This window comes from Balearica regulorum, chromosome 2 (genome assembly GCF_011004875.1).
Source record: "Balearica regulorum gibbericeps isolate bBalReg1 chromosome 2, bBalReg1.pri, whole genome shotgun sequence".
In the NCBI taxonomy this organism is placed as follows: Eukaryota; Metazoa; Chordata; class Aves; order Gruiformes; family Gruidae; genus Balearica; species Balearica regulorum.
The window spans coordinates 73,467,566-73,492,591 of record NC_046185.1 but is presented as its reverse complement, the minus strand read 5'-3'; the positions used below and the strand labels follow the sequence as shown (position 1 = coordinate 73,492,591).

Genomic DNA, 25,026 nt, shown 5'->3' with positions numbered 1-25,026 from the left:
TATGTACATATGTTTAGATTTTTATTACTGCCTACTGAATAGTCAAAAGTCTCAGTCATTAGAATCTTTATCAGGAATATCTGAAATGCCGTACTTTGCAAACAATGATTCTCCATTCCAAAATTAGACATTTATTAAAAATTGGAAGAAAATTGAAAGAATGAAAGAACTTTTTACATTATTTGCATTTTTCCTCTGTAACATGTACTGAATTACTCATGATTTCGTTTGTAAATATCTCAGGAATAAATTAACAACATTTAACTTAGTATCTTCTCCTGGTGACCTCATCTTCCAAGGTCACTTCATCCACAACTGGATAGAAATACAGACCTACAAAACAGAAAACCCCACAGGTACTCTTAGAGCTTCTATATAAACCAGGATAATCATTTTAAAAAGACCTTTTTAATGAAATGCAGGTGGCTTGAATGGATGAAAGATGCTTTAAGAAGCTAAGACATTTTAGATAGAAATGATTGCTAACCTCTGATACTTGTTTTCTTTTATCAGTACATCACAGAAGGATGTGCATTAGTGGGGTTATTGCAAGGTGTAGGCTTTTGGGAGGAAAATAGTTCATAATGGGTAAGAAAACTTCAGGAAAAACACTGTAAATGTCTTTCCTTGTTCTATTTAATGTTGTTTACTTGTTCTGTGTTCTGCTTTCTCTCTAGACTTTTTCTTCTCTGGTTGCTCATAATTTCTGCCCTGGCAACCTCTTTTTGCACCGTTTTTATTATCAAATAAAACTAGCTATTCATAATTGGGTAAATAATGTCAAAAATGGATGGGGGTGCCAAATTTGCTGCCTGAAATTTGTTGTTTGATAAGAGACTTTTACATTGTGAATTTTTCTTGTAATTGCTCTGTGCTCTCTATTGGTATCGCTTCCCTTATGCAAGACATTCTCATCATAGGGGTTTTTTTTTTAATATTAAAGCTTGAGGGTAAGCACTGTTTCTTTTGTTTTGTTGTTTTTTTTGTTTTTTTTTAATGCTAAAACTTGTATCTCTGTGCATTGTTAGGAAATTAAGCTGCTTCTCCTTTCTTGTTGGCTGTAGAAGGGGTGCGGTTGTTTGCTTCATGCATGGTAGAGTTTTCATTGGAGATATTCCCACAGGATATGTGAGGGGCAGTTTCCGGAAGTAAATCAGAATATCTGTTGCTGCTGTGTTATTCTCCCTTTCCAACATTACCTTTCTGATGCTCCCATCCCTGTCACTGAATGTTGCATTTGAAGTCTCTATTTCACGCTCAGGAAAGGTGAGAAAAACAAAATTACCATGCAGCATGTCAACAGTTTGTCTTACACAGATAATTATTCTCATTAGTCACATAAACTACAGTTTCAATTCTCCTGTGACGCTGAGCACTTTCAACTACTATTAAAGCAAATCAGGCTTGTGAATGCTTGGCTTTGAGCTGTAACTAAATCCTCTTCTTTAGAAGCCATGTCTCTGAAATGTATGTTTCAGCCTTCTTGATGAAATTGTGAGAATAAGTCGACAAGTGTAATATGAAACTGTCTAGCTGGTAAGATTTATTAGAGTGTACACACATTGGATGACCCCCTGGCATTTCTTGGCGTATTTTGAGAACCATTATTTAAAAAAACTCTTTAAGAAATAGCCACACGCTTTTCAGGTGGGACTGTTCTGGAATTGTAGGGTAGTTGTCCTTCACATCTGTTTCTTCAGGTTGGATAGGAGTCATTTATGAACTGGGAAAATAAAAGACAGAAATAAATAATTTAAACAAAAAAATGTTTGAAGAGCTTGATGAAAAAGTCCAAGGCCAGTTTTGCACAGACAGACCTGCATTGATTGATTACTTAAATGCACAAGGTCAACAGCCTGGGCCTGCCTGTAGCAGAAAGTTGAGGTCCTCTACCTGCATTACTTTTATTTATTTCACTTGAAATATAGCTAATGCCCAATCTGAGGTCAATAAAACACTTCTGATTGAAACACTTTCCTTTCATTTTCTTTCTTGCTCACAGGTTAACGCCGAGTGGCCCTATGCTGCAGTTGCAAAATCTATGTACATTAACCTGCTTTAAGCTCTCTGCTGCTTGGACTAGACTGCTAATAGTACTTAGCCTTGCTACAATAAAACTAGGTCTCATGCTTCTACCTTATGTAGATATGTCTTTGACAAAAGAAAAGGATCTGAAACAGCTATCTTTTGGCTAGCTATAGATAAATCCCCTACCTAGTGACCTGCAGTGTTACTTTCATTCTCAGATTCACTTTTCATCTTCAAAATAGTTACATGTAGTCTTGGCTTTACAGAATTTTCATACTTTCAGCTGTCCATTTGTCTCTGTTAAATAATGAACATCAAAGTCCACATTTTAGTGGTTCGACATTCGCAGCAGTAGCTTCAGAAAGATGAGTTGCACATGTGGAATCTGAAGTTGGAACTGAGACTATTGTAATGACCTGCAGGCAAGGGTTGCGTGAAATGAGGAATGTGCGTCTGACGTACACAATTTTACAGTTCAGCTGTTAGGTACAGTAAATATTTGAGCCTGAAGACTTTACACAACTGTTCTTAAATGCATTGCTAAAGGCATATTTTTTCTAATAGACCAGCAAAGCTTTTTATTCAGAGATTCCTTTAAAATTGAATCCTGATATCCTTTAATTTGGATTTCTTTCAGATCATTTGTGAATAGGTGAAACTTTAAGAAGCTATCTCTAAGCCTGTGGCCATTTTTTATTATTATTTTCAAAACTGTTCTGCTTTTTCCCTTGTAAGTGTGTCTGTAGAGAGTATCAACTTGAATATTTGAGCACAGTTGCTCAGAATTGTTCTGAAGTGCCTGATTGCTTGCCATCAGAAGTTCTCCAAAACTTCATTCTGTCAGCCAAGATTTGAAACTTCAGAAGTCAGTGTAATTTAGGCATCTCTTGGAAGCATGTAGCTTTGAGTTTATTATAATGGCTAAATTTTCAACCAGATAAAAATACTGTATCAGATAATAAAACGTAAGGAAACCAAATTTAACCTCAAGCAGGCATCTTTCATTCAAGCTGCTGCTCATATCTGCCATCCTGAAATGCTTTAAATTAAATGATTGTCCTGTAGAGATTCTCTAATTATATCAATTTCTTTAAATAGTAGTTTATTTTATAAATTAATATTCATCACTGTGGATCTTTTATGATTGGAGGTAAATATAAACTAAGCCTAGCAATACTCCTGGTAATTAAGCTTATAAATCCCTGGGGGTTTTTATTTAATTTTCCCAAAGATTTACCAACTTTTTGCCAACACAATCTTCAAGAATAAAGCTAAGGACAACTTTGTAATAAAACAGTCTTAAAAAATGACCTTTTCTTTGAGATGACATAATTCACGTTCTTTCTCAAAGCATTATGGAATGAGGAAATCTTTCTTTCTGTCAAGGGCATGCGTTTTGATATAGGAACGAAAATCAACCTGAATTTAATGCAACTACAAACCTTTGGAAAAATCTTACTTTTAATACGGTCATCCGAGATTTCTTAAAACATTACCAACTGCCACAAAGAGCTTCTCTGCCAGAGATTTTTCAAGCCTGGGCTAAAGAAGACTTCTCCTGCAATTGCAACTGTATACAGTTGTTCTCTGGGCTGACCATGGGCCAAGCACCTGACATGACAGAAGAGAACTTCTTCCATGGGTGGGTTGTCCGTGGCTCCCATGAGTAATGGGGACGTGGAAGCCGGTGGGTTTGAACGCAGAACGTGGGCAAGTGCCCACAGAACTTGGCACCAGAGGCTGCAGAGATTAAGAAGGGATCCAGGACTAGACATTACAGTAAAGAAAGGAATAGGAGATCAGCTGGCTGAGGAGAAAGGGAGTGACTGGTCAGAAAAGCATAAGGTCATGTAGGACTGAAATGGGAGGAACTGGAATTCCTTTCAACTAAGAGAATGGAAGCAAAAACTGGTGTGAGGTGATAGGGAGATCTGATGGAGATAATATATAGGCAGACAACAAGGACGGGCTGAGTATAGGACTGGGGAGAAATATGTGGAACTGGAACCAGATGCAGCCAAAACTATAGACACAGTGATAAGTGCAGACCAGGATTGGAAAGGGAAGGATTCAGATTTGGAGCCAGAAAGGAAGGAAATAGGAACAGTTAGGCAAAAAAGAATTGTGAGTGTTTGTATTGGATGTGAATACAGCCATGACTGGAGTCTGAGAGGCATTGAACAGCTTTATTGGACAAAGAGATTGGTTCTAGGAACAGTGTTGAAGGAGTGGAGATGGAGACCAAGACTCCAGACTGGGGTGAACAAGATTTGAGATCCAGGTACAGGCTGGAAGGAGCTAGACAAATTGCATTTTCAAGGAATGGAAAGACTAGTTTGTGGCCATTTGAAGGACTTCACATTTCTGATAATCACCCTTCCGATGGGAAAATGCTTTGTTCCTATTTACTGCTGCTGCACTCAGGAATTTATGAATTGAAGATCTGCAGTGTATTCCTGTCTGTACCACAGCATAACAGTTGATGGTAGACAAAGTCACTTAATCAAGTGTTCCCCAGGTAGTCACTAATTTAGTTCATGGGTTTCAAACTTCTGAGTTCATTGGTTCCTGTTGCTTCATTTGCAGACAAGCTGAGGAGTCTCCAGTATTTTAACTTAATGTAGAAAATTTGCTTTGAAGCATTAAGTTCTTGGTAATTTTAAGTACTAAGAAAAATGAGATACTCAAAATTAGAGGTTGCATTTCATTTTCTAATGGTGAAGTATGTTATTAGAAAACCTATGACAATATTAGTAAATCTGCGTACAGTAAGTAATGCGTGGAGCAATAGAACAATAAGGAGTAGACAAAGCAGTCACTAGGTAGGTCATTGCTTCAGTACTATTTGTTTTGCTCTAAATGTGGTAAGACCTAATGGAAAACTGATAGATGCTAACATACTGGAAAGTTGAAGCTTTCTTCCAAAAATCTGTTTTGTAGTGAACAGGCAGAATGTGTAAGGGAAAGTTAGCCAAGTCAGTCCTTTCCTAAGCTTGTCATAACCGTCCTTGATTTTTCAACCTTGTGTGCGTGTGTAATGCATATAGATGTGTTCAGACTCTGTTCAGTGTCTTAAATGAAAGTTATTTCAGGGTTTTGTTCATCCTTAACACTGGTAAACAGTATGATTAAAGGCTCAAGCTAGTGAACAACGTGAGAAGCCATGCTCACCCACTTTCCAGAGTGGTAGTGAGGCTTATCTGACTCCTTCAACTCTAGTTCTCAGTCCTCCTTGCAGAAAAATACCCAGACTGGGTGATGCATGAGATTTTAACCAGGTGTGGTCTATAAACAAATGCTGTGTTTCTGAACTTCAGAATCTAGGTATCGGGGTATCACATGCCATTTGCTATTGTCTGAGCCTTTGAAGATTTCTAGTGGTTTCTGTGCTATTGGACACAGCGCGTGAGAAGCCTTTGCTCTGTAACACAGCTCCGCTGTCTGCACCTGAAACTGGAAGGTTGGAACGGACCTAGAAAGCCAGAGATCTCAGTTTTAAATACGATGTACATACAGGCCATGGATGCTGATGTATACACAGGCCCTCAACACCTTAAAAGCCTTTTAAGCCTTTTGGGTTTTGTTTCTCTGTATTGGGAGTATTGATTTCCACCCTACCTTTCTTTCTGTAGCTAACAAGAGTGCAGATTAAGTATTTGTGTTTTCTGCAGACCTTTTGTTCTTGCTTTAGAATTGGACTTTATTTCGCTTTGCTATACATTTTCTGCCACACAGTATTTTGATGCATGCTGTAGTCTTAGTGATCAGGTGAGGGTTCAAAGTCGTATTAATATTGTAAAGGAAAAGCATATCCATGAAGTTCCAGGTTGTTTTAGCTGTAGCACCTCTCTACAGTAATTGCAGAAACTCTGTATTAAGATCTATTTCAGCCTATTTCAGTTGGAAAGGAAAATACCCTCTGCGGTGCACAGCCTGTTTGGCCTGCCCGCGTTTTTATTATTCATGATGATTGTAGTGCCTAATCAAAAATTATTTGGCTTTTTTGCCTGGTACTTATTTGATAGAGAATTACGATTAATCTAGGTGTGGAATCCATAGGTTGTTAGCATTGCTTTCACAAAATATCCATATTCTACCCTGTCCAGTAATGGAAACTGTAGTAATCAGTGGGATTCTAATGAGCAAAATAAGTTCTTCTAATTATCTCATAAACCTGCTTTTATGACTGGAAGTACAAAAAATTACTGCTTGAAAGTAGTGTTATCTTAGACCACTGAAAAATTGAAGGGACTTTAATTCCATACATCAGGTTGCACATATATCCCAAGAGTAAGGTTCTTCATAGGTAGCAAGTGATGCAAATTATGCTCAGTGTAGGAAAAGAAAACATAATACTTCTGCCTGTCCTTGACTGTTTGAAGTAAATAGCTTGCATCTTGCCTCATTTACATGGAGGCAATTTGAAGTATATCTTAAAATCAACATAATGAAAGTGAAATTTAAATTCTCCACAAGGATTTCTGCAGTTAGAAGTGTCAACAATATGGGCAAATTGTTACTGGGTTGTATAGTATCGAGCATTTCTAATGGAGCAACAATATCAGAAGTAACACCAAGATATGCCTGTTCCTACTCATCTGCTTTAATTAAGTCACACTCATAACATATACACTGAGGAAAAATGTTGTAGGTACATGTGCATGCTATTATGATAAAATAATAATGAGTATTATTGATAATGAGTACTTGATATGCCAACAGTCCAGGACTACTTAAGTAATACCAGCCTTAAAAATATGTAAGCAAACCCTTTCAGAAGTGACTAATGATTTTAAATTGGCTCAAACTGTGAAAAGCAGCCCCTTTGAAAGTATCTCGAAACTGCTAGGTCACTGTACTTGAAAATTGTCCCTCTTTTGAAATTCTCACCAGTCATGAAAACTAGACATTTCCAGTGATTTCTAGAATGGTTATGGGATTGTCATGGAAAATGAGGTGAATAATATTTCTACTTGTGAGGGAAGATTGTCATGGACATCTGACCTGGTTGCAGATCTCACATATGCTTTGAATCGCCAAAATTGTATTAAAATTGCATTCTGTAGCTTATACTGCATCAATAATATAATGAACTATAAAACCTTGTCTGATTTTTTATTTACTCTAGTTTTATAGTAAAAACTTTGAGCAAACCTTCTCAGGGGTCTCTATTTCTAAAAAGGCACAAGGAATGAGTTTTGACTGCCTGAGACTCTGCATTATGCTGAAGGTGTTGGCGAGAGGAAGAAGACTGTATTACGTGGGAGACTGAATTTATGAGAACATTTTCCTTAGTGAGAAAAAGGAACCTACTGTCAGTAATATTGATCAAGCTGATATTCACTAGGCAACATGTCCCAGGCAAATTTTATATGGAAAATGCTGGATGTCAGAAATGTGATGTTACTATGGAAATGATTTATTATCAGCTAAAGGGAATTTTAATGGAGTCAAGAAACTGGCAATCTAATTTAAGGCACATTTCAGGTTTTGTAGTAAAGTCTTGAGAGAATATAGCTGCTAAGTGTGATCTGTGCCTATATGCCTAGCATCATGCCTCAAGCTTATGAAGGGATGCTGATTTGCTGCTTCACTTTCCTCGTTGACGGAGAACGAACTTAGTCAGGATTCAGCTCATTCAAACACCATTTACAAGAATTAACTGCTGGAATGATTTTTTAGGGGTTTTTTTTACTAATTTTGAGCCTTTTGAGTGTTTTGATTCTGCTTACAGTTGTACTCATCCTCTTCTGTACAGCACTATGTCTTTCGCAATGGAGGCCTGGTCTCCTAGCTTCAACCTTGCTCAAAGCCCTCATTGCCCAATGCTCAATCCCCAGCCATCCTGCTTCTGAAAATAGTGATTCTGGTTAACTAGTGTTCTGTATATTGCCAAATTGCTTGTTTTACTAAACAATGAAACCTGTCTTTTCCTCTGACATTAAAATCTGTTCCCTAAAATAATAGTCAGGAGTCTATCTCTGCACTCTGGACTAAAATTAATAGTGAAAAGGGCAAAAAGTATTCTGTTACGAGCTTTTTACATGCTGGCAAAGGACTATGATTCTTGCACAGAATCAGCTCACTGAGGCCTCTGGATGCTGCTGTAATATTAGACATAAAACAGTAAAGTATTTGTGGCTTTGGGCATTACTGTAAGGATACAGTGTCAGGATACAGCCCTTCATTTCCACAGCCATGTCCTGAAGTCACTTACGCCAGAGAGGATATTTTAGGCAAGCGTGAGCAAGTGACAGTTTTCCTAGGACGAAAGGACTTGCAGTTATAAGGCGTCTTTGATCATCTGTGTTGTAAAAGGGATGCTGCTTTGCCCTGTGTACCCTCACCAAGTGTTTACAGTTCTGCTGACAGGGCATCTCAAGTATTTTCACTGTATTTAGTATCTCGTAATATTCTGAACTGTATGTAATATTTAATTTTTAAATATATATGATAACAAGGAATTGATGAACCTAATTCAGGGGACAGTTTCTTCTCTTTCTATGTAAAGATTTAATTATTATCTTTTTTTAGGTATGCATTACCTTTTCATTAAGAATTTAAGATTTCTTGTGGTTCTCTTACTGTCCTTGGTAAGAAGGCCACACTGCTAATAGTCTCAAACTTTGTTTTTATGTGTGTTGGTCCTTGTCCAATAATCTTGATCATGCCCCAGGTATTTCACATTTATACTACTGTATTGGGTTCTACTACCAAAAAGTCTTTTCATTGGCCTTCCTTTTTACTCCATGCTATTAACAGTGTAGAAAAATGTTTAAAATTATGTTTAGACCTTGTAAATAGCATGATTGTTATTTTTTATGGACTTTTGCATAGTGTTTTTATACTTGCTGGAACTTCAAAGTGTTTATATTTGATTTGTATATGTATTTGTTTATTTCCTTTTATAGGATGATGTAGATTTTTTTCCCCACTATTATTTAGAAGTTGTTATAATCATGAGATCTTGATTATCCAAGTTGTAGGTTAACTATTTCTTGTTATTTCCAGCCATTCCCAGGCTGCCGCAAAACCCGCAGCCACACTAGAAAGCATCTGCATTTGATGTGTTGTGAATTACAGTATGTTTTCATAAAGCACCGCTTTGCTTGCTAATGCTTAGTCCCTTTTGCTCTTCAAAGAAATGTGTTTCCAGGTTTTTGAGATGTAAATATTCCTGTAAATTGTACCCTAATCTTCCTACATTTTGGAATAACTGTTTTCATTTTATACAAACTGGTATTCTCCATTGTGTTTTGTATTCTTAACAGGTGAGCAGTAACTATATTCTAGTGCACTGGTTTACAATGTTAAATACCTCATCTTGTATAATTTTGTTTCATGTGAAAAGTGCCTCATAATCATTAAATAGATGAATTATGAGTGGTTTGACCTGTATTCCAACACAATGTGAAATCCTAAATCCCCAATTCAAAAAGTTTCTGAAAACTCAGGGTTAGATCCATAAATGTACTGATGCAATATGGTTTTTATTATAAAAGTTAATACAAAATACTTATGATTGGTCAGCTTGGTGGGGCTGATCAACAGGCCTGGTTAGGTGGTATTTGGTTGTTTTTTATTCTTTCATCAGTAAGTAACTTCTGAAAGTAACGTCTTTGACATCAGTAAGTTTATCTTCCTGTACTTTGAGAGTGATAGTAGAGTACGTGTATCCATTATCCTTAATACAATTTCTAAGAATTATCCCATTCTACTAGTCACATGGAGGAACGCATGTAGTTGTGTTAACTGGGATTGTCTGCCTCGTTTAGCATTTATGTACTTACAGTTCAAAGCAAAAAAATCCCGTGGCTATGCTTCCAAAGTCAGACGCTGAGAAAATGAATACTCCAGAATACCCAATTCTCTGGGCTCTCACCTATTAAAGGATGGTTAGTCATCTAACTCACAGAAGGAATACTTTCTTTAGAAAATGTCAAGTGGAGTAAATAGTAGGGATGGTATTAGCAAAAGAATCTCATGTTGAATTCTTCTGCGTTACAGGAGTACAAACGCAAGCTAGCCAGAGTGTCCCAAGTACGGAAAGAACTCAGGTCACGCATCCAGAACCTGCCTGATCTCTCTCGACTTCCCAACGTCACGGGCAGCCATGTACACCTGCCGTTTGCAGGAGACATCTACGGTGATGACTGATTACAAGAACATCCTTCCATAACCTCTACTTTTCTGTGAAATGAGGGGTAGGTCAGACTGATTGGTATCTTGTAGTATTATTTTTGTATATTGTCAGAGAGTGTCGGTAAAAATACTCTAATAATTTATAAAAAATGGTTTAAAAAGTTGATTTGTTTACTATTTTATTGGCGAGTGAACATAAGGGTACATTTATAAAAGTGGCATCTGTGTCTATTACATTGAAGAATGGATAACTATCTTATCTTTTGTAAAGATTTCAGTTGGGTGCTCTGTAAAAAAACATGCTAGGATTTTTCTTATGATGTACCCTATATTTAATGTAGATCAACATATAATCAATGCATACTTCTAACTGAAGACATTTCAGTTGCTAGTGAGGGAGTGAAATGTGGAAATCACAAGCTTATGTTTGCAAGAAGGTTGATGCATGTTAATGCAAAGTTAAAAGCAATCTTACTGTCCATTACATTTAAATTACCCACTACCAAAACAAGTCAGGTGGGGTTTTTTGAAGAAAATGTTAACAACCAATTTTGTATTGGAAAGCATAAATCATGTTACACTGAGCAGATTTTTAAATGACTCAAAATACTGCAATATTTTAGTATCATTTAAAAGTCAGCATAAGAAACTGTACAATCGACCAGTTTAATTATGTTTCAAAATTGTAACTTTCTTTTTACAGCTGCTTAGTTTCTAAATTGAGGGACCATTCATTTGTACTCTAATCCCTTTCTGGAACATCCGTCTCCATCTAAAAAGGTTAATCCCGGAAATGTGAAGCCATTTTCCAGCTTTAATTAAATCGAAAGGTCATTCTCTAAACTGTCCCAATTGTTCAATGTCCATTATTAAAAATTGACAATGCTATGTACCATCCCTGCGTGCAGCAACACGGTGATACAGCCGTGCTGTAGATCGTCTTCCACTGCGAAACCCCAGAGGCCAGCACGGGCTTCCAGCCCCCCACCTCCACCCGCTCCAGCGACGCATTTCTAGCTCTTGATTGTCTTTTCTCACAGAACAGGAGGAGACAGTTCAGGGCTGTGCATAAGTTAAACTGTGGAAAATTATTGCCCAGTGTCTGTTTTTTAAAAAAGTCCTTTGCACGGCACAAACGTGGTATTTGGCTACAGGTAGCTGAATTTGTCATAACTCCTTGTTAGCATACTATGCACCAGCTTTTAAGTTCACTTGAAAACTTAAAGATACAGACAGCATCTAGGAGATTGCCAGAAAATTTAGGCTTTTCAGTCAATCAGAATTAGGCACCTAATTGTTCACGAGTGATTTTAAAAAATGCCTACCTGTACCTTTGCCATTTTGATGTACCTTAAAATCCTGGGCTGCAAGTGTTTGAGTTGGATATATCATCGGAGTATTTAATGATAGCATTTTGTTCACGGGTTTGCATTTGTTGGGCGTTGTTTTGCATCAGTTAAGTTCACAGTTTACAAGTTTAACACTCTTTCTCACACGAAAGGAGATTTTTTTTTTTTTAAAAAATCTATTCTTCTCACACGAAAGCAATTTAAAAAAAAATAAACCTATTCTTCCTTTTCAAAACCCACAGCAATTCAAAATAGTCGCGGAGTGAAATTGTTGAAGATAGTGATTGATCTGTCACTTTTTATTGACGTCTACAAGGCTAATTGCCTGAATAGTTGTTGGATGGGAATGGAGAATAATCTTTCTCTTTAAAATAGATACACTTGGACATAAGCACGTCATCTTTTCTCATGGAAGTTGCCATGAATTAGACCTCAGTTAAGTAGGGAAAAAAACCCAAAAGATAAAAATGCAAGCTCTCGACATAGCATTCCATAGCATGCAATGTGGAATACTAATTTCATCAAAAAGTCTGACTGACAGACAGGAACACTGAAAATAGTTCATCAGAGCTCACTAGCTGTCCAAACATTTGTAAGTTTTGAGTGGCAATTTTCCACTCCATAGGAAAAAAGAGCTAACTAGGATGAATCCAGAGGATTTGTACCCAGAGGTGATTATAAGTGTAGCGGCATGGGTTGTTTAGAGCGCATTGAAGGATCTAAGTCTTAGATACTCAGACCCATAGGGAATTAAGCTTAAACAGTCTTTTGCTACCTTAATTAAAAATAATTGTAATAATAAAGTTGAATGCTGAATTTCCTTGATCTCTCAAGAGTATTAAAAAAGGCACGACACTTACTTCACTAGATTTGTTTTTCCTATTCATAACTCTTAGTAATATTGTTGCTTATCTACAGATAATGTAGAACTGATAAACGAATGAGGAAAAATCTCGACTACTTCTTGATGTATATAAGTTTTAATTTTGAGAGAGTGCTATTTTCTGGATATATTTTTCTTTATTTTACTGTGAAATTGTTTGCTTAAAGGAATATTTCATAGCTGGGTTTTTTGGAAATGATCCCTCAACATTTGTTTGGAAAAGAGGATTGCAGAAGGTAAAGGCCACTCTTTTAACAAGTGTCATGTGTTCGTGGCTGAATGGTACTTTTTGGTTTTTATTTATATGGAAAAGGCATCAGGTATCAACTAGTTAGAAGATTTATATTGTAACTGTAATAGCATAGCAGGAGATAATATGGTACAATACAAACACAGCCCTGTAGTATCAAAAAATACCTCCATGTTCTCAGGTTCCAAAGCTTAACGTACGTACTTCTGACATCTCAGGAAGAGAAGAGGCTGGGTGGGGAAAGGAAGGGTGCTGAGGAGCTGAAAGGGAGAACAGGCCAGAGTGGAAATCAAAAGCAAAACAAACATCAACTTTTGTCAAAACAGAAATATCAGTGTGAAACTGGGCAGCAGGATGCTTTAGCTGTTGATGGGATTATAACAGTAGAACTGCTTTGGGGCGTTACCACCCTGGGAAAGAAAATACGTGGGTGTGCCATGCCCATCCCTTCTCACCTGGTCTGGCTCTACTCAAACCAGAATGCCCACTCTACAAAAGGCACAATTATAAAATACCTGAACACTTTTCATCAATAATAACAACAGCATAATAATTAGATTAGTTGCTTCACTATATTGCACTTTTATTGAGCATTCTCCGAAAAAAGCAAAGACAACCCTGCAGCTCTTTGCCATATGAGAATGCTTACCTTGGAGGTCCCTGGGACTGCTTGTATATTCTAGTGTTTGCAGGCTCAAGCTGTGTTTTTGCAGAATGTTTTGAAAGATATCAGGAATATTACCCCACTTCCGTGGTTTTATAAATAAATGTGAAGTCCTTAGTTAAAAAAAATTACCATTCGTAGAAATTGTGTTTCATTACTCCTCTTGAAAATTAAACTACAGCCTGCAGTAACATTAGCTTGTCTGTTTCACTCTGTTAATATATTAAGCCACCATTATTGTGTTAATATATTAAACCACCTCAGTTAATCCCTAGCAACACAACCCAAACTACATGCTTATTTCGTGTTTTATCCAAGTAGTCTTCCAAGTGTCAAACTGAGAGCTTTCATTATGATACAGTTGTTACATTCCTGTTTACATGAAGTTTATAAAAACAATGTGTTAGGACTTCCACAGAGTAACCCTGTTCTCACAAGTCAGTGGTAACTCAGTCCGGTACTTCAACGATGACCCAAAATACATACGTAGGATGCAGTAGCCCCCTGCACAGATGACCATGGAAGACATGGAAGTCTATACATAGGCTTGAGCAGCCCTCGACAGAAGAGCTGAATTTCAACCTTTTTCAAATAGATTCATGGGTGCGGTGGGGGTTCAGTGGAAAAATTAATGAACTAGAAAACCAGCACATCTAAACTTTGTTGTTACATTTATAAATATATAGGGGCAGTTCTGCTCATTACTCATGCACCTAATCACAGCAACTATTCCTGCAAGTAAAGAAAGCAGATTCAAATGTGGTGTCTCGAGTGGATTTTATTTTTTTTTAATGAATGACCAGTTTTGTCTCGGCTCCTATTTCAGTGTGTCATTTATCTTCATTAAGTAGTAAATCTCTTCCATCTTGTTATTTAGAAATCTAATTCTGATTTCATCTTTACAATATTTAAAGTATCCTACTAAGCATGATGTTTTTGTGGGAATTTGCAAAAGTTCAATAGCACTCGTTACTTGTTTGCAACAGAAGTAGATTCATTTGTTAAAAGCTAACAAGAAAAGTTTGAAATGTAAAGATGTTTCATTATTGTGCTTTTCTGACAGAATATGTAATCCTTGTGTAATTTATGTCCTCAAAAAATAACACCTGTATGTATGCTCTTTCATATTTAATAGAATAAAATATTGTAAAAACAGTTTTGAAATCATTGTTTATTGCTTGCCTACTCAATCTCATGGCGGGAAATTGCCTTAATGTAAACTGCTCCCTATACTTAGGAGTCAACCAAAATCTCAGCGATGCTGGCGAAGTGATCGATACTCATTTTTAAATTTATTACTCTCCGTTTTTGTATTTAGTGTGAAAATTTTCAGTGAGGAAGCAGTGCATTAAAAAGTCTGAGGTCGTATCTCTAGAACTGTAATTGTCTTAAGAAGAAATACTGTTCATATACCATCTAGTTTGGCCAAAGTTTGTGTTCCTTCAGAGGCGGGGCTGGGTATGAGGGAACTAGTTGTAATATGCCCGCTTGAAGTTCCCAATACTCAAAAGTGGGAAAACGGCTTAAACTGATGTTTCAAACTAAAGCACGCTTTAGCTGAGCTGGCTATATTAAGACACCCTTTGTAACAATTTCAATATAAGGTATGATGCTGTTACTGTCAATGGTACACATACCATTGCGTAAGTAGAATTTGTACGAGCTGGGAAATAACTCTCGCTCTGTAATTAAATACCTACACGCAGGGGTGTACGCTTAACAGAGAACCTACTTGGTCTTGCTTTACAAAGTCTGGGTGAAATTCTGGCCTCACTGAAATCAGTGCAGCCGTTTCCTCTCTGTAAAGAGTTGTTCTTCCAGCACAAACCAGCAATGCTGCGTGGCAGAGGTGCGGCAGGGAGCCTCCCCGGCTGTCTGTTGCGGCCAGCCTTCGGCGTTTCAGCAAGTACAGGAACGTCGTACATTCCGAGGGGAAGACTGCATCAGATGCATGCACATGTGCGTGTGTGTATAGATACATCTGATGTGCATATATGTATAAACCTATATACATCCTATATATAGATATGTATATACATATATATGTGTGTGTTTTTCAATACACCGATTCTGTGAAAGTCCAGTAACAGAAAAAGCCTATATTAGAGGCTTAGGAATAACATAAAAGCACTTCAGATGGAAAATACCAACTCAGTTTGTGCCCAGCATTTTGAAGCACGCTTATAAAACAAGGAATGGCACGTACTGAATGATTTTTTTTTTCCTTTTTTCTCCACGGTAAAGTCCAATAGCTTGCAATAATGATCCTTTATAACCACATCTGGATGTGTCTGACAATTCTGGTAATTACAAAGAAAAATACATTGTTTGGAGCAGGACAAGACTCTGTCTATGTTAACAAATAGCACATTGCAGCAGCAATACACCTGGAGTACAGAATACCTGAAGCTCAGTGCCTGGCCTCCTCAATACACTTGTTGGAGGTGCGTACTTCAGATAAGCTCTCCTGTGATCCTGTGGATAGTCTGCCCATTAGCGTTTGCAGCATGCTGGTGGTGCCCCGGAGCACGTCTTTTATCCATTATCTGGAGTTGTATCCAAAAGGAATGCCGCTTACTATGGTATTGGGTAAAAAGCAGGGTAAACAGGGACAATTTGGGAGATCTGCTTCAAAAGCAAACTCTTGATCTAACACTTGAATGTCAGCGCACCTTAACACGCAGCAGATGCTCATGCTGGTTTCACATAAGCCTCATAGGAAGCACAGCAGTAGAGTACCTGATGGGTGTACTTTTAATATAAAAATTTATTACAAAACCTGTTTTTCAAATACTTTTGTATAATGCACATTTTCTATCAACAAGACTGAGGTATTTTTCCAGAGAACTGGATGATAAATAGAGCAACAACAGGTGAATTAATGCCAAGTTCTACACTGGAAAAGGCATAACTCCAGGGTCTGTATTTTGATCAAAGAATGACAGTTAATTTGATCATACATGGACATTAGAAACTAACGGCAGTGAACCTTTCAAAGTTACTGTGCAAGCGTACAGGAGATATAAAAAGGTTACATGCCAATCTTTGAGACTCTAAGTAGAATTCTCAACAAACTGTTCTCCCCTGCCCTGGATTGCTTTCAAGTCTGCCAACTTATTGGCTGGTCTTATTTCTTAAGCGGTGAGTCTGAATACACTTAAAGGAATTTATTCATTAGAATAAAATTATTTAAGCAAAATAAAAAAGAGGAAAATACAGACCTTTAAACCCAAGACTGTAAATGTTTTTAGCTGATTGATTCTCTTTTCGGAGGGGAAATCTGAAGCACAATTATTTGCAGAACTGTCACTGCAGACTATTCGCAGGGCAGGCTATAAACTCAGCCCTGAGCAGTGACTTACTAGTATCCTTTCTCACCTCTATGCTGAACTGAAAATGTAAAAACTGACAGCAGAGACCGCTTCAACGTTGACAATTGTCTATTCACATCAAAACGCTTTGGTGCAATGAGTTCACTACTGTCCAGGGCAAACCTAATTTTCCAGATTGAAGTCCAGGAAGGAAGCAACCCTAAAGCCTGATAAAACCCAAAGATATTTAAGAAAGAGGTTCTCTCCTTAGTCATTTCTGAATGGAACAAGTGACCTACTTTGGCAGCACCAGAGCAGTTGGAAAGGAAGCACCCTGTATTCTTTATGACCGTGCACTCCCACAGCAGTGACAAATCAGGGTCCTAATAGCAGTCTAGCATGGAGCTGTGGGTATCGAGAGCACCTCACAGCAGGAGTGTGATTTTACAAGGTTCTGCATTATCCTGGGACTCATATCTTCTGCAGGCCAAATCACAGAGAACATTCTTAAGAAAATGAAGAAACTTAATCTGGTGATACACTTTTTTCTCTCTTTGTGTATGAGCGCTGTCTTAAAGAGTAAGTTATTTTGGAACCTTTGTAAAGGCTGTGTTAAATGCTGTGCTTAAATTACCACAGGTATCAAAAGATAGTGACACTACATCAGACCCTTGGAAACATCATACCTGCAGAAACTGCTGGTGAAAGTGTCTGTTTCACTCAAACACGCTAAGCAGGCACGAAATCTTTTAAATTCTGTTGTGATGCATTATCTTAAAAATAGTGGGAGAGTGAGGTGGAGCAAACTGCAGCCTGCCCACGCCCAAACTGCTTTCAGGTCTGCCAAGCTATCTGTCCGTCCTGCTAGACCCAGCGATGGGCCCAGAATTGTCAGCTTCCTCAAAGGACAGATCCTGGCTTCTAATTCTCGGGCAAACATCTTCAAGATTCCCGAGCATATTAGCCTGGCTATTTTCTTGTCTCCCTCTTGCAGACAATCAGTCCCCTTGGAAAGAGAGCTTGCTTCTAAAAAACGATGGTCTGTGCTTTCAGGGGGTACATGCTGTTAGCTTGAGTTTTAAAGAAATCACTTTGTTGATTTACTAAAACTGAAACAACAGTTATTGCTGTAATCTTTATTACTTTGAAATAATGTATAACTAAAGTGAAGTCAAGAAAGTTTTAAAATCTGCCTTCTGGCTTTTCTCTTTTTCTTCTAGGTTAAGCATCTGTTTTAGCTTAGAAAAGTGAAATTTGGAGTTTCGGGGAGTCTTGGAAGCAGAGTTGGTTGTCGCCTGTCCGGATACACGTGTTCTGAAAAACAAAAGACTCAAATGTCTTAAAGGTGAGGAATCAGAATTAACATAAAGTAACTATCAAAGTGCATATGTATAATTTGAGTGAAAATTTTTGAATGTAAATAGTGTACTTTCATGTAAAAGCAAGCAGTCAAACGTACAACTTTGTTATGCAAATTTTAAGGCAGACATTTCACATTAATGGCAAAAACATAATTGCGCATTCTTTGCACACAGTCACTTTTCATTAGAATCTTTGATTTTGAAGGTTGGAAAGTTAAAATTGATCTCCTCAATCAGACCACTGAAGAAAAATACTTAGTTATCAATTTAAAGTTTATGAAGTGACTGATCTGAAGTCAGTACAAGACGCCCTTTCCCAACGAGACGCGATACACCCCACTCAGCCAAGTGCCTCTTTAAATAGGGGAGAAGCAGGTACCTGGGGAGTGATGACGGACTGGTCCCTTTAGATCCCAACCTATTGCAGCTTACAGGTGTCACTTTGTTTGCAGACTGAATTTTTACATCTGGCGTCCTCGGGTTAGATTTAATACTTGGAGTGCCAAAATTTTGCATCCTGGTAGCCAGAAAATCCCTGCTTTTACCATAATGTCTTGTGGTTTTGTTGCATGAGTTGCAAGTAACCAGCTATGGAGAGAAGACAGACAAGTATCAACTATTCTTTCAGTCTTTCCACCTTTATGTTATAAAGCCATTGTAAGAATTATCAAAACTATTCTCCAAATATCATGACACAAATTAAATATTTGCTTAAGTGAAACATAAGATATACAAAAGCAACATATACTTTCCACCTAGTATTTTCATTCAGGCTTCTTAAGCCAAACACATCCTACAGGTTTGTCTAGAAATGACTCCAATCCCCTGGAAACTAATTTCAGGAGACCTGTAACTCCGAATGTAACGTCTTACGGTGAAATATGAAAAAGAACCCTGTCAAAACAGAAAGATGAAACCAGACCTGAACTGGATACATGATATCTTGAGTATACATTAGAGGTATTTGTATTTTGCTAGAAAACATGACATACAGTGTGATCTAAATTCATTAGCATATTCTACCCCGATGAGGTTATATTACACACTTTCCAGGGAGTCCTGAGATAATATATTTAAATTACCAAACTCTGAAAAAAAGTCATCCATAACTAGTAACAGCAAGTCTTAGTGAACAAAGAAAAGGCTTTCCACTAGTGCAAAAATACTTATACAACACTGAGGAAGTTGTAAACAAAGGGCACTTTATCTTCTATCTGTTTACTTCTGGGCTGCAGGGAATTTCCAGCAGCACAGTATGTTGCAGAGGTGCATCAGAACAGCTAATGCCAGACAATCACAGAGACCGTCAGATATTACTAATATCCCTTACTGTCATGGCAACTACTCTTATTAAGAGAGTAATACAGCCAGACAACTTTTTGAGGCAGGCAATTACACTGACTGAAAAACAGTTACGTGACGTTTCTGGTTAAAAAAAAACAAACTCAAAAGAATGTCACAAAAACGTCTAAGCAGTTTTGAAAACACGTATACCAAATCATTCTTCATTTTGAAGTGCGTAAATTTACCTAAATTCAGATTGCTTAGAGAGAATTACATTTAGAAATGCCAAAATGAAATGTTTTCAGTTAAGTGTTTTGACTGTCTCTAGACATTATTTTGTCAGCCTACCAAACTAAGAAAGAGAAATATCATTAACTTATACAGCTCAGTTCTTGATGTATTTTTAGTTCTTCTAAATGAAATTCAGATGGGGAAAAAAAAACCCAAAACCACACCACATGACCATGCAGCACTCCACAGAATATAAATAGAGGTGAACACCTTACAATGCAGGAATTAGTGGATTAATCATAGCACTGCACAGCTAGTTTCCATTCCCTGAATTGCATACGCAGTTAACTTCAAAAATTTTAAAAGCCCTGAAACAGTTCCTATGTTATATGCCCTTTATTGCAGAAGCATTCTCAAATCAAGCTCTACTTGCTAAGAAAGGTATCAGAGGCACAACCTGTCACATTGTTGCTTGGTTTAATTTTCAACCACACTCAAATTTTCATTTTCACAGGTCTCAGGTATTAGATTATAGGGATCTACATTGCTAATTTTAAAAGCTGTCAGTTGCTGACAGTATTTTAAATACTTAAGGCCAGAAATACTTAAATCATAATCCACAGCACGAATGCAAACAGAACTGAGCAGAACACAAGCGCAGCAAACTGTAATTACATACCAAGATTATAGTATTACCCAGAGTTTAAAATGGACCTATTTAGAACTGAATTTTAAACTACTCATATGAATGCACAGGGCATCCTACAAACCTCTCCAGCTACAGAATAAATCTAAGAACCCATCATAATTCTGTAGGACACTATTCACCAGTTCTCTAAAGAGACAGTTCTTAATGTACACTAGAGGTCTGTGATCCCAGAAAAATAACGCAAAGATTTCAGCTTCTCAGACGCCCTTTCTGCTCCTCAACTATGATCTACAACTGGAGAGAGTAATAGCAAAAGTGCCTTTCTGGAGCACCTTTTGTTGCCCTGACAGCTGAGAATCTCTGTTGTATTTCCTCAGTTGAACTTTGTATTATTGACTCTTTTTTTGTTTTCAAATTTTACTCCCCAAACCAACAGATTCTCATCTGAGAAAATGCCAAGTGTGCCAGCAACTGCTGAGCACAATAGGGTGCTGTTTCATTTATTAAAAGTTCCATTCACATATCCTGTTTTAATAGTAGCGTAGGCCTTGGCAACACTAGATTAAATGCATACTATTATTCTTCAAATAGTAGTAATTACTACAAAAAATAGTGATTAAATCTTATATTCCAGAGTAATTTTAGGAAAAAGAACTGAAGCCTCAAAAGCAACACTAACTTGTTTAAATTATGTATGTGGTTTAGTTTTGAAAGACTTCCTATAATCAGTAATATTCAAACAAATGTATAAAATTCAATTTGTACAGAAGGTAACAATAATCTGATGTAGCCATGATGGTCTACTGAGATAAACGAAGTGAAGCTTGTAAGTTGTAAATGTATTTTTAGACAACTGATAAAACTGAAAAAAAAAAAAAAAAAAAAAAAAGACAATCTATCAGTCACTCAAGCCCATCTTCACACCTGAAACCAAGGCAGGAAATGGCAAGCTACACATACCGGCAAAACCAGCCTGATTTCAGTCAACAGTGTGTTTTTCTTCTTAGGTATGTTTTGGAGTATTCTTTGCAATGGATTTCTAAGGATTCTAATGGATTTTAGGATCTACATGGCTGTATCAAGGCTCAGCATCTAGTAGGGTCGCCTGGTCCTAGTTCTACCACATTCATAGGTAAAAAGGGAACAGGCAAAAATCTGCCACTCCTGCCATTTTTGCAAAGCTATGCAAAAGATACAGTACCTGATAATGGAAATGCCAGAGCTTCCTGGCAGGAAGAAATACTTAGTTTTCAGCAAGTTCTTAGACATCTGCAGAGTCCATCCAGACTGCTGCTAAAGAGATCACAGGGAGGGCAGAGCTGTTTGCGTAGCTTCTCTGACATGTGGGGTTGGGGAGTTCTTGGGGCTGCAAGTTTACTCTTCTTGTCATTGCGCTCATGGTCTCTTTATTGTGGAGAGTAGGTTTTTAAAGTTTTGATTGTGAATAGAAGTTATCCCAAAAGAAAGGGAGTTATACGCTCATGAAAAAAAGAAATGGGTAGGTGTGAGCTCCTCATCTAAGAGAAAGATTTCCATATCTTGTTTTTCATGCCACTGAGAGGTTTCAGGGAAATATCAGGTATTTGGCAGTTCCAAGTAAATATCCTTACCAGAACACTGCTTGACTCCCTGTACTTTTTCAAAAGCTTTGTCTGTTTCATATTAAGTTTATGGTTCTTCTTCTCCCGTTTAAGAATTTTCTCTATCTGTGGAGTCACTTTCATCTTTGGTTTGAGACGCACTCGGTGGCTATCAGGAACCAGGAACTGGAAGCAGTAAGGACATGTCCTTTCTAATCCACATTCACTATCTACAGATTAATAAAGGTAAAAGAGCAAAACTTAAATGAAATAATTATGGTTTATAGGCAAACATTAAAATGGTATCTTTCTATTTGAACATTATCTAGGTAGATACATCTTTGTTTCAGACACATCTAGAACACAAGAGGAAGCTAAGCACCAGTAAGTGCACCAGTTTGTGCTCATCTGAGCACAATTCCTGCTCAGTTTATGCACGGTGTAAGTTTATACGGTATGCAATTATAAATTTTCCTGAAAAAATGCAATTCCTCCCAAAAAATCTTTAGCAACAGAGGCTCACGATTCTGCAAGGAGCTGCGCACAGGCACGCTGTTTCGCCAGATCAGTGACACCAAAGCCTTGTAAAGCTCTTTGCCCATTTTAAGAGCAGGACAATAGTGTCTCAGCCTGGGCCGAAGAAATGCTTTGAGAGAAATTTCAGACCTAATAATAGAGAGGCACGCGCCTGCATCTGCCTTAGCACTGCCTGCTGCCAGAGCCGGACTCGAGCATCCCCCTCTCATCCCTGAGGAAGCACCTGGACCCTGCTGCACACGCAGCCCATCGCTGCCGGCAGCCCCGAAGCACACCCTGGCAATTTTGTGGGGGCAGCGTAGGGGGAAAGGGAAAACGGAGAGAAAGGGAAATCCTGCCCCATTCTTAGGGCCACGCTTCTGCCCTTCGGCTGCCCGCGTAACCTCCAGGCGCTGCTCTCCCACCGCAGGAGCCCCGCTGGGCTGCACCGGGCTGAGGGACCCCCGGCTCCGCCAGCGGGAGCCCCCTCCTCCTCCGCGGCCTCCTGCAGCGGGGCAGCGGCCCCGGCACCGCCGTCTGCGCCCGGGCCTCCTCACTCGCCTCGGCAGTTGCGGAGCGTCCACCTGCGCGGGAAATGGGCAAGGCGTCACGTCACGTCGCGTCGCGTCGCGTCACCCCCACCGGCACGCGGCGGCGCGCCACGGCAGGCGCGAGGACGGGGGCGGGGCTACCCACGCGCGTCACCAGCAGCTCTCTCCCCACCCCCTCCAGCCAGCGCGCGCCGTCCCTCGCCGCTTCACTTCCCGCCCCCCCCCCCCCAGTGCCGCCGCGTCCCGCCGCGGGGGGCTTACAGCAGGAACCGCGCCTGGCCCGGGCAGGCGGCCGCCAGCCCCTCCGCTGCCACCTCCAGGAACAGCCGCTGCCGCCCCATGGCGCTGAATGCCTGCCCCGCCGGAAGCCGTCGCCAGCCAGGTCCGGCGGCCGGGAGCGGGGAGGGGAAAGGGTGGGATGTGCAGCGTTTCGCCGAGGCCCGGCGCGTCCCCGCGGCCGCAGCAGCATCGTTCCGGGCCCGGACGGGCTCACGGTGTCCCGCTCAGCGCCACCCGTTCGGCCGGGTGAGGCAGAAGGAGCGCGGCGCTTGCCGCCGGGGTGGGCTGCGTTGGCGAAGGCTCCGCGTTCCTTCCCCGGGCCGCCGCGGGCCGGGGATACGGACCGTTGCGGGGACGGCAGCAACGGCTGCGCGGGGCTGCCGCGAGCGACGGCGCGCGGGCGGTGGGGCCCGTCCGCCGGCCCCGGTGGTTTGGCCGTGGCGGGGTGAGGGGACCGCGGAGCTGCGGGGCGGGCGCCCGGCCGGCCCTGCGCCTTGCCGTCCGGGAAGAAGCGGCAGGAAGGCGTAGCCGCGTTCAGGGGCTGCTCGCGTCTTCCGCCGCGTTAAAAGTTGGGGGTTTTTTGTGTAGAAAACTTCTACCTTAGGGAAAAGAAAGAAAAAAAGAAAAAAAAAAGAAAAAAAGATTTCTCTGTCAAGAGTTGTCACGTGAAAAATTTCAACCAGCAGCTCCTGAAAGCCACTCGGTGTTCAAAAGTGCTGAACATCAGCTATCTCCCACTCTGTTTAGATGCCTTCTTTATGAATTTTGGCAACTACATTTTGTTGCTTTATCACTCTGCAAATGTGCTCCTATTAAAAAGAAAGAAAAAACCACCCTCAGCTTTTCAACGTTTGATGTGTGTTTTATTAATTCCCTCGGCCCCATTCATTTGCTAGACATTCTTCTTCTTTGATCTGTTGGTAATGGTGTTCATTTAGGAGAGGTATTCATCTGAGCAGGCTTCAATATTCTATCAAGGAATATGAATAAATATAATTATTTCTTATTTTCTAACATGGAATAGCCAAGGGCTTTAGAAGTAGAAAAGCATGGGAAGAATTGAATTTCTGAGCTTCCTTTAATAGGAGAGTTTTACAGTGCAGTCAATAAATCTGGGCTTGTTAATGAAATGTTCATAATAGCTACAATTAGGACCTCTGCTGACATTATTTTTGAATTAAAAACACATTTTTCAGTGGGCCTTTCAATATTACATTTTTTGTTGCCAAGTTACTGGCTTTGTTGATGATAGTACTTGTGAGAACTCTACCTTTCCTGAGTGGAAGAGCAGGAATGTCACATAACATCCATTTGAAACACAACCAGTGTTCATCAGTCAACAGATTTTTGGCAGATAAAATATTCCCATTTATTAATAGTGGTGGGGAAAAAAAAAAGGTACTTTTTGAACACAATTAAGGAAAAATAATTTCAGTGCTTTTTTGGGAGGTGGGCCTGTTTTTAAACTGATTTTTAACCGTGTGAGTCTGTTAGCCCCCTAGGGAACTCGGTGTCAGAGGTGGAATGGCAAGGCGAGCTGGTGCCCTGTTCTCTGCCAGCCCCTGGCTAGCACAAGGGAAACACAAGTGCTGGGGAGCTCTCCGGGGCCTGTGGGCCACTGCACTTGCACCAGCACCTTGGGATAACTTTTTTTTTGTGAGAACGAGTGCCTGAGTGACTTGGTTAACAAGCACTGTACTGTACTAATGAAGCAGTGACTAATACAATACAAAGGATTTATTTTTACTTCTTTCTCTTCCCACCCTGCTCTTGCACTCTTCTTATCCCTCCTTCCCCCCTGCCCCCCCCCCCCCCCCCCCCCCCCCCCCCCCCCCCCCCCCCGCCTCGGTCTCTTCCAGTCTGTCTGAAATGCTTATAAATTTTTTGGCTTCTGGGCCATTCCCTTTTTTATGTTAGTTTGCTGGGTTCTCTTTGCTTTATAGATCGT

The 25,026-nt window shown here is 39.5% G+C and overlaps 2 protein-coding genes across 3 annotated transcripts in view; one reads left to right on the top strand and one right to left on the bottom strand.

Annotated features, from left to right (window-relative positions):
- The window catches only part of RPRD1A (regulation of nuclear pre-mRNA domain containing 1A), a 46,671-nt gene extending 32,200 nt beyond the window's left edge, over window positions 1-14,471 (top strand). Inside the window, exon 7 of the mRNA XM_075744702.1 lies at window positions 10,036-14,471. Coding sequence (XP_075600817.1) covers window positions 10,036-10,185 — 150 coding nt within the window. The 3' untranslated portion in view covers window positions 10,186-14,471. The remainder of the gene's footprint in view (window positions 1-10,035) is intronic.
- A 3,277-nt stretch (window positions 14,472-17,748) lies between these two features.
- RMP24 (ribonuclease MRP subunit p24) lies at window positions 17,749-23,611 on the bottom strand. 2 transcript variants are annotated; one of them, XM_075744700.1, is made up of 5 exons: window positions 23,061-23,611; window positions 22,653-22,832; window positions 21,763-21,962; window positions 18,368-18,576; window positions 17,749-17,941 (listed from the first exon to the last, which is right to left on the bottom strand). In XM_075744700.1, the coding sequence occupies exons 1-5, from the start codon at window positions 23,266-23,268 to the stop codon at window positions 17,788-17,790; spliced, it is 951 nt and encodes a 316-aa protein (XP_075600815.1). In that variant the 5' UTR covers window positions 23,269-23,611; the 3' UTR covers window positions 17,749-17,787. The 2 variants fall into 2 exon arrangements, with proteins under 2 accessions (XP_075600815.1, XP_075600814.1); XM_075744699.1 differs by lacking the exon at window positions 22,653-22,832 and having other exon boundaries at window positions 23,061-23,501.
- Between the last annotated feature and the right edge of the window lie 1,415 nt (window positions 23,612-25,026).

Coding starts and splice junctions, on each gene's coding strand:
- RMP24 (XM_075744700.1), bottom strand. CDS start 23,268: ATGCTGCTGCGGCCGCGGGGACGCGCCGGGCCTCGGCGAAACGCTGCA. Junction 22,833..23,060: donor GGCCAGGCGCGGTTCCTGCT/GTAAGCCCCCCG, acceptor TTTCCCGCGCAG/GTGGACGCTCCGCAACTGCC. Junction 21,963..22,652: donor TGGGAGAGCAGCGCCTGGAG/GTTACGCGGGCA, acceptor ATTAATCTGTAG/ATAGTGAATGTGGATTAGAA.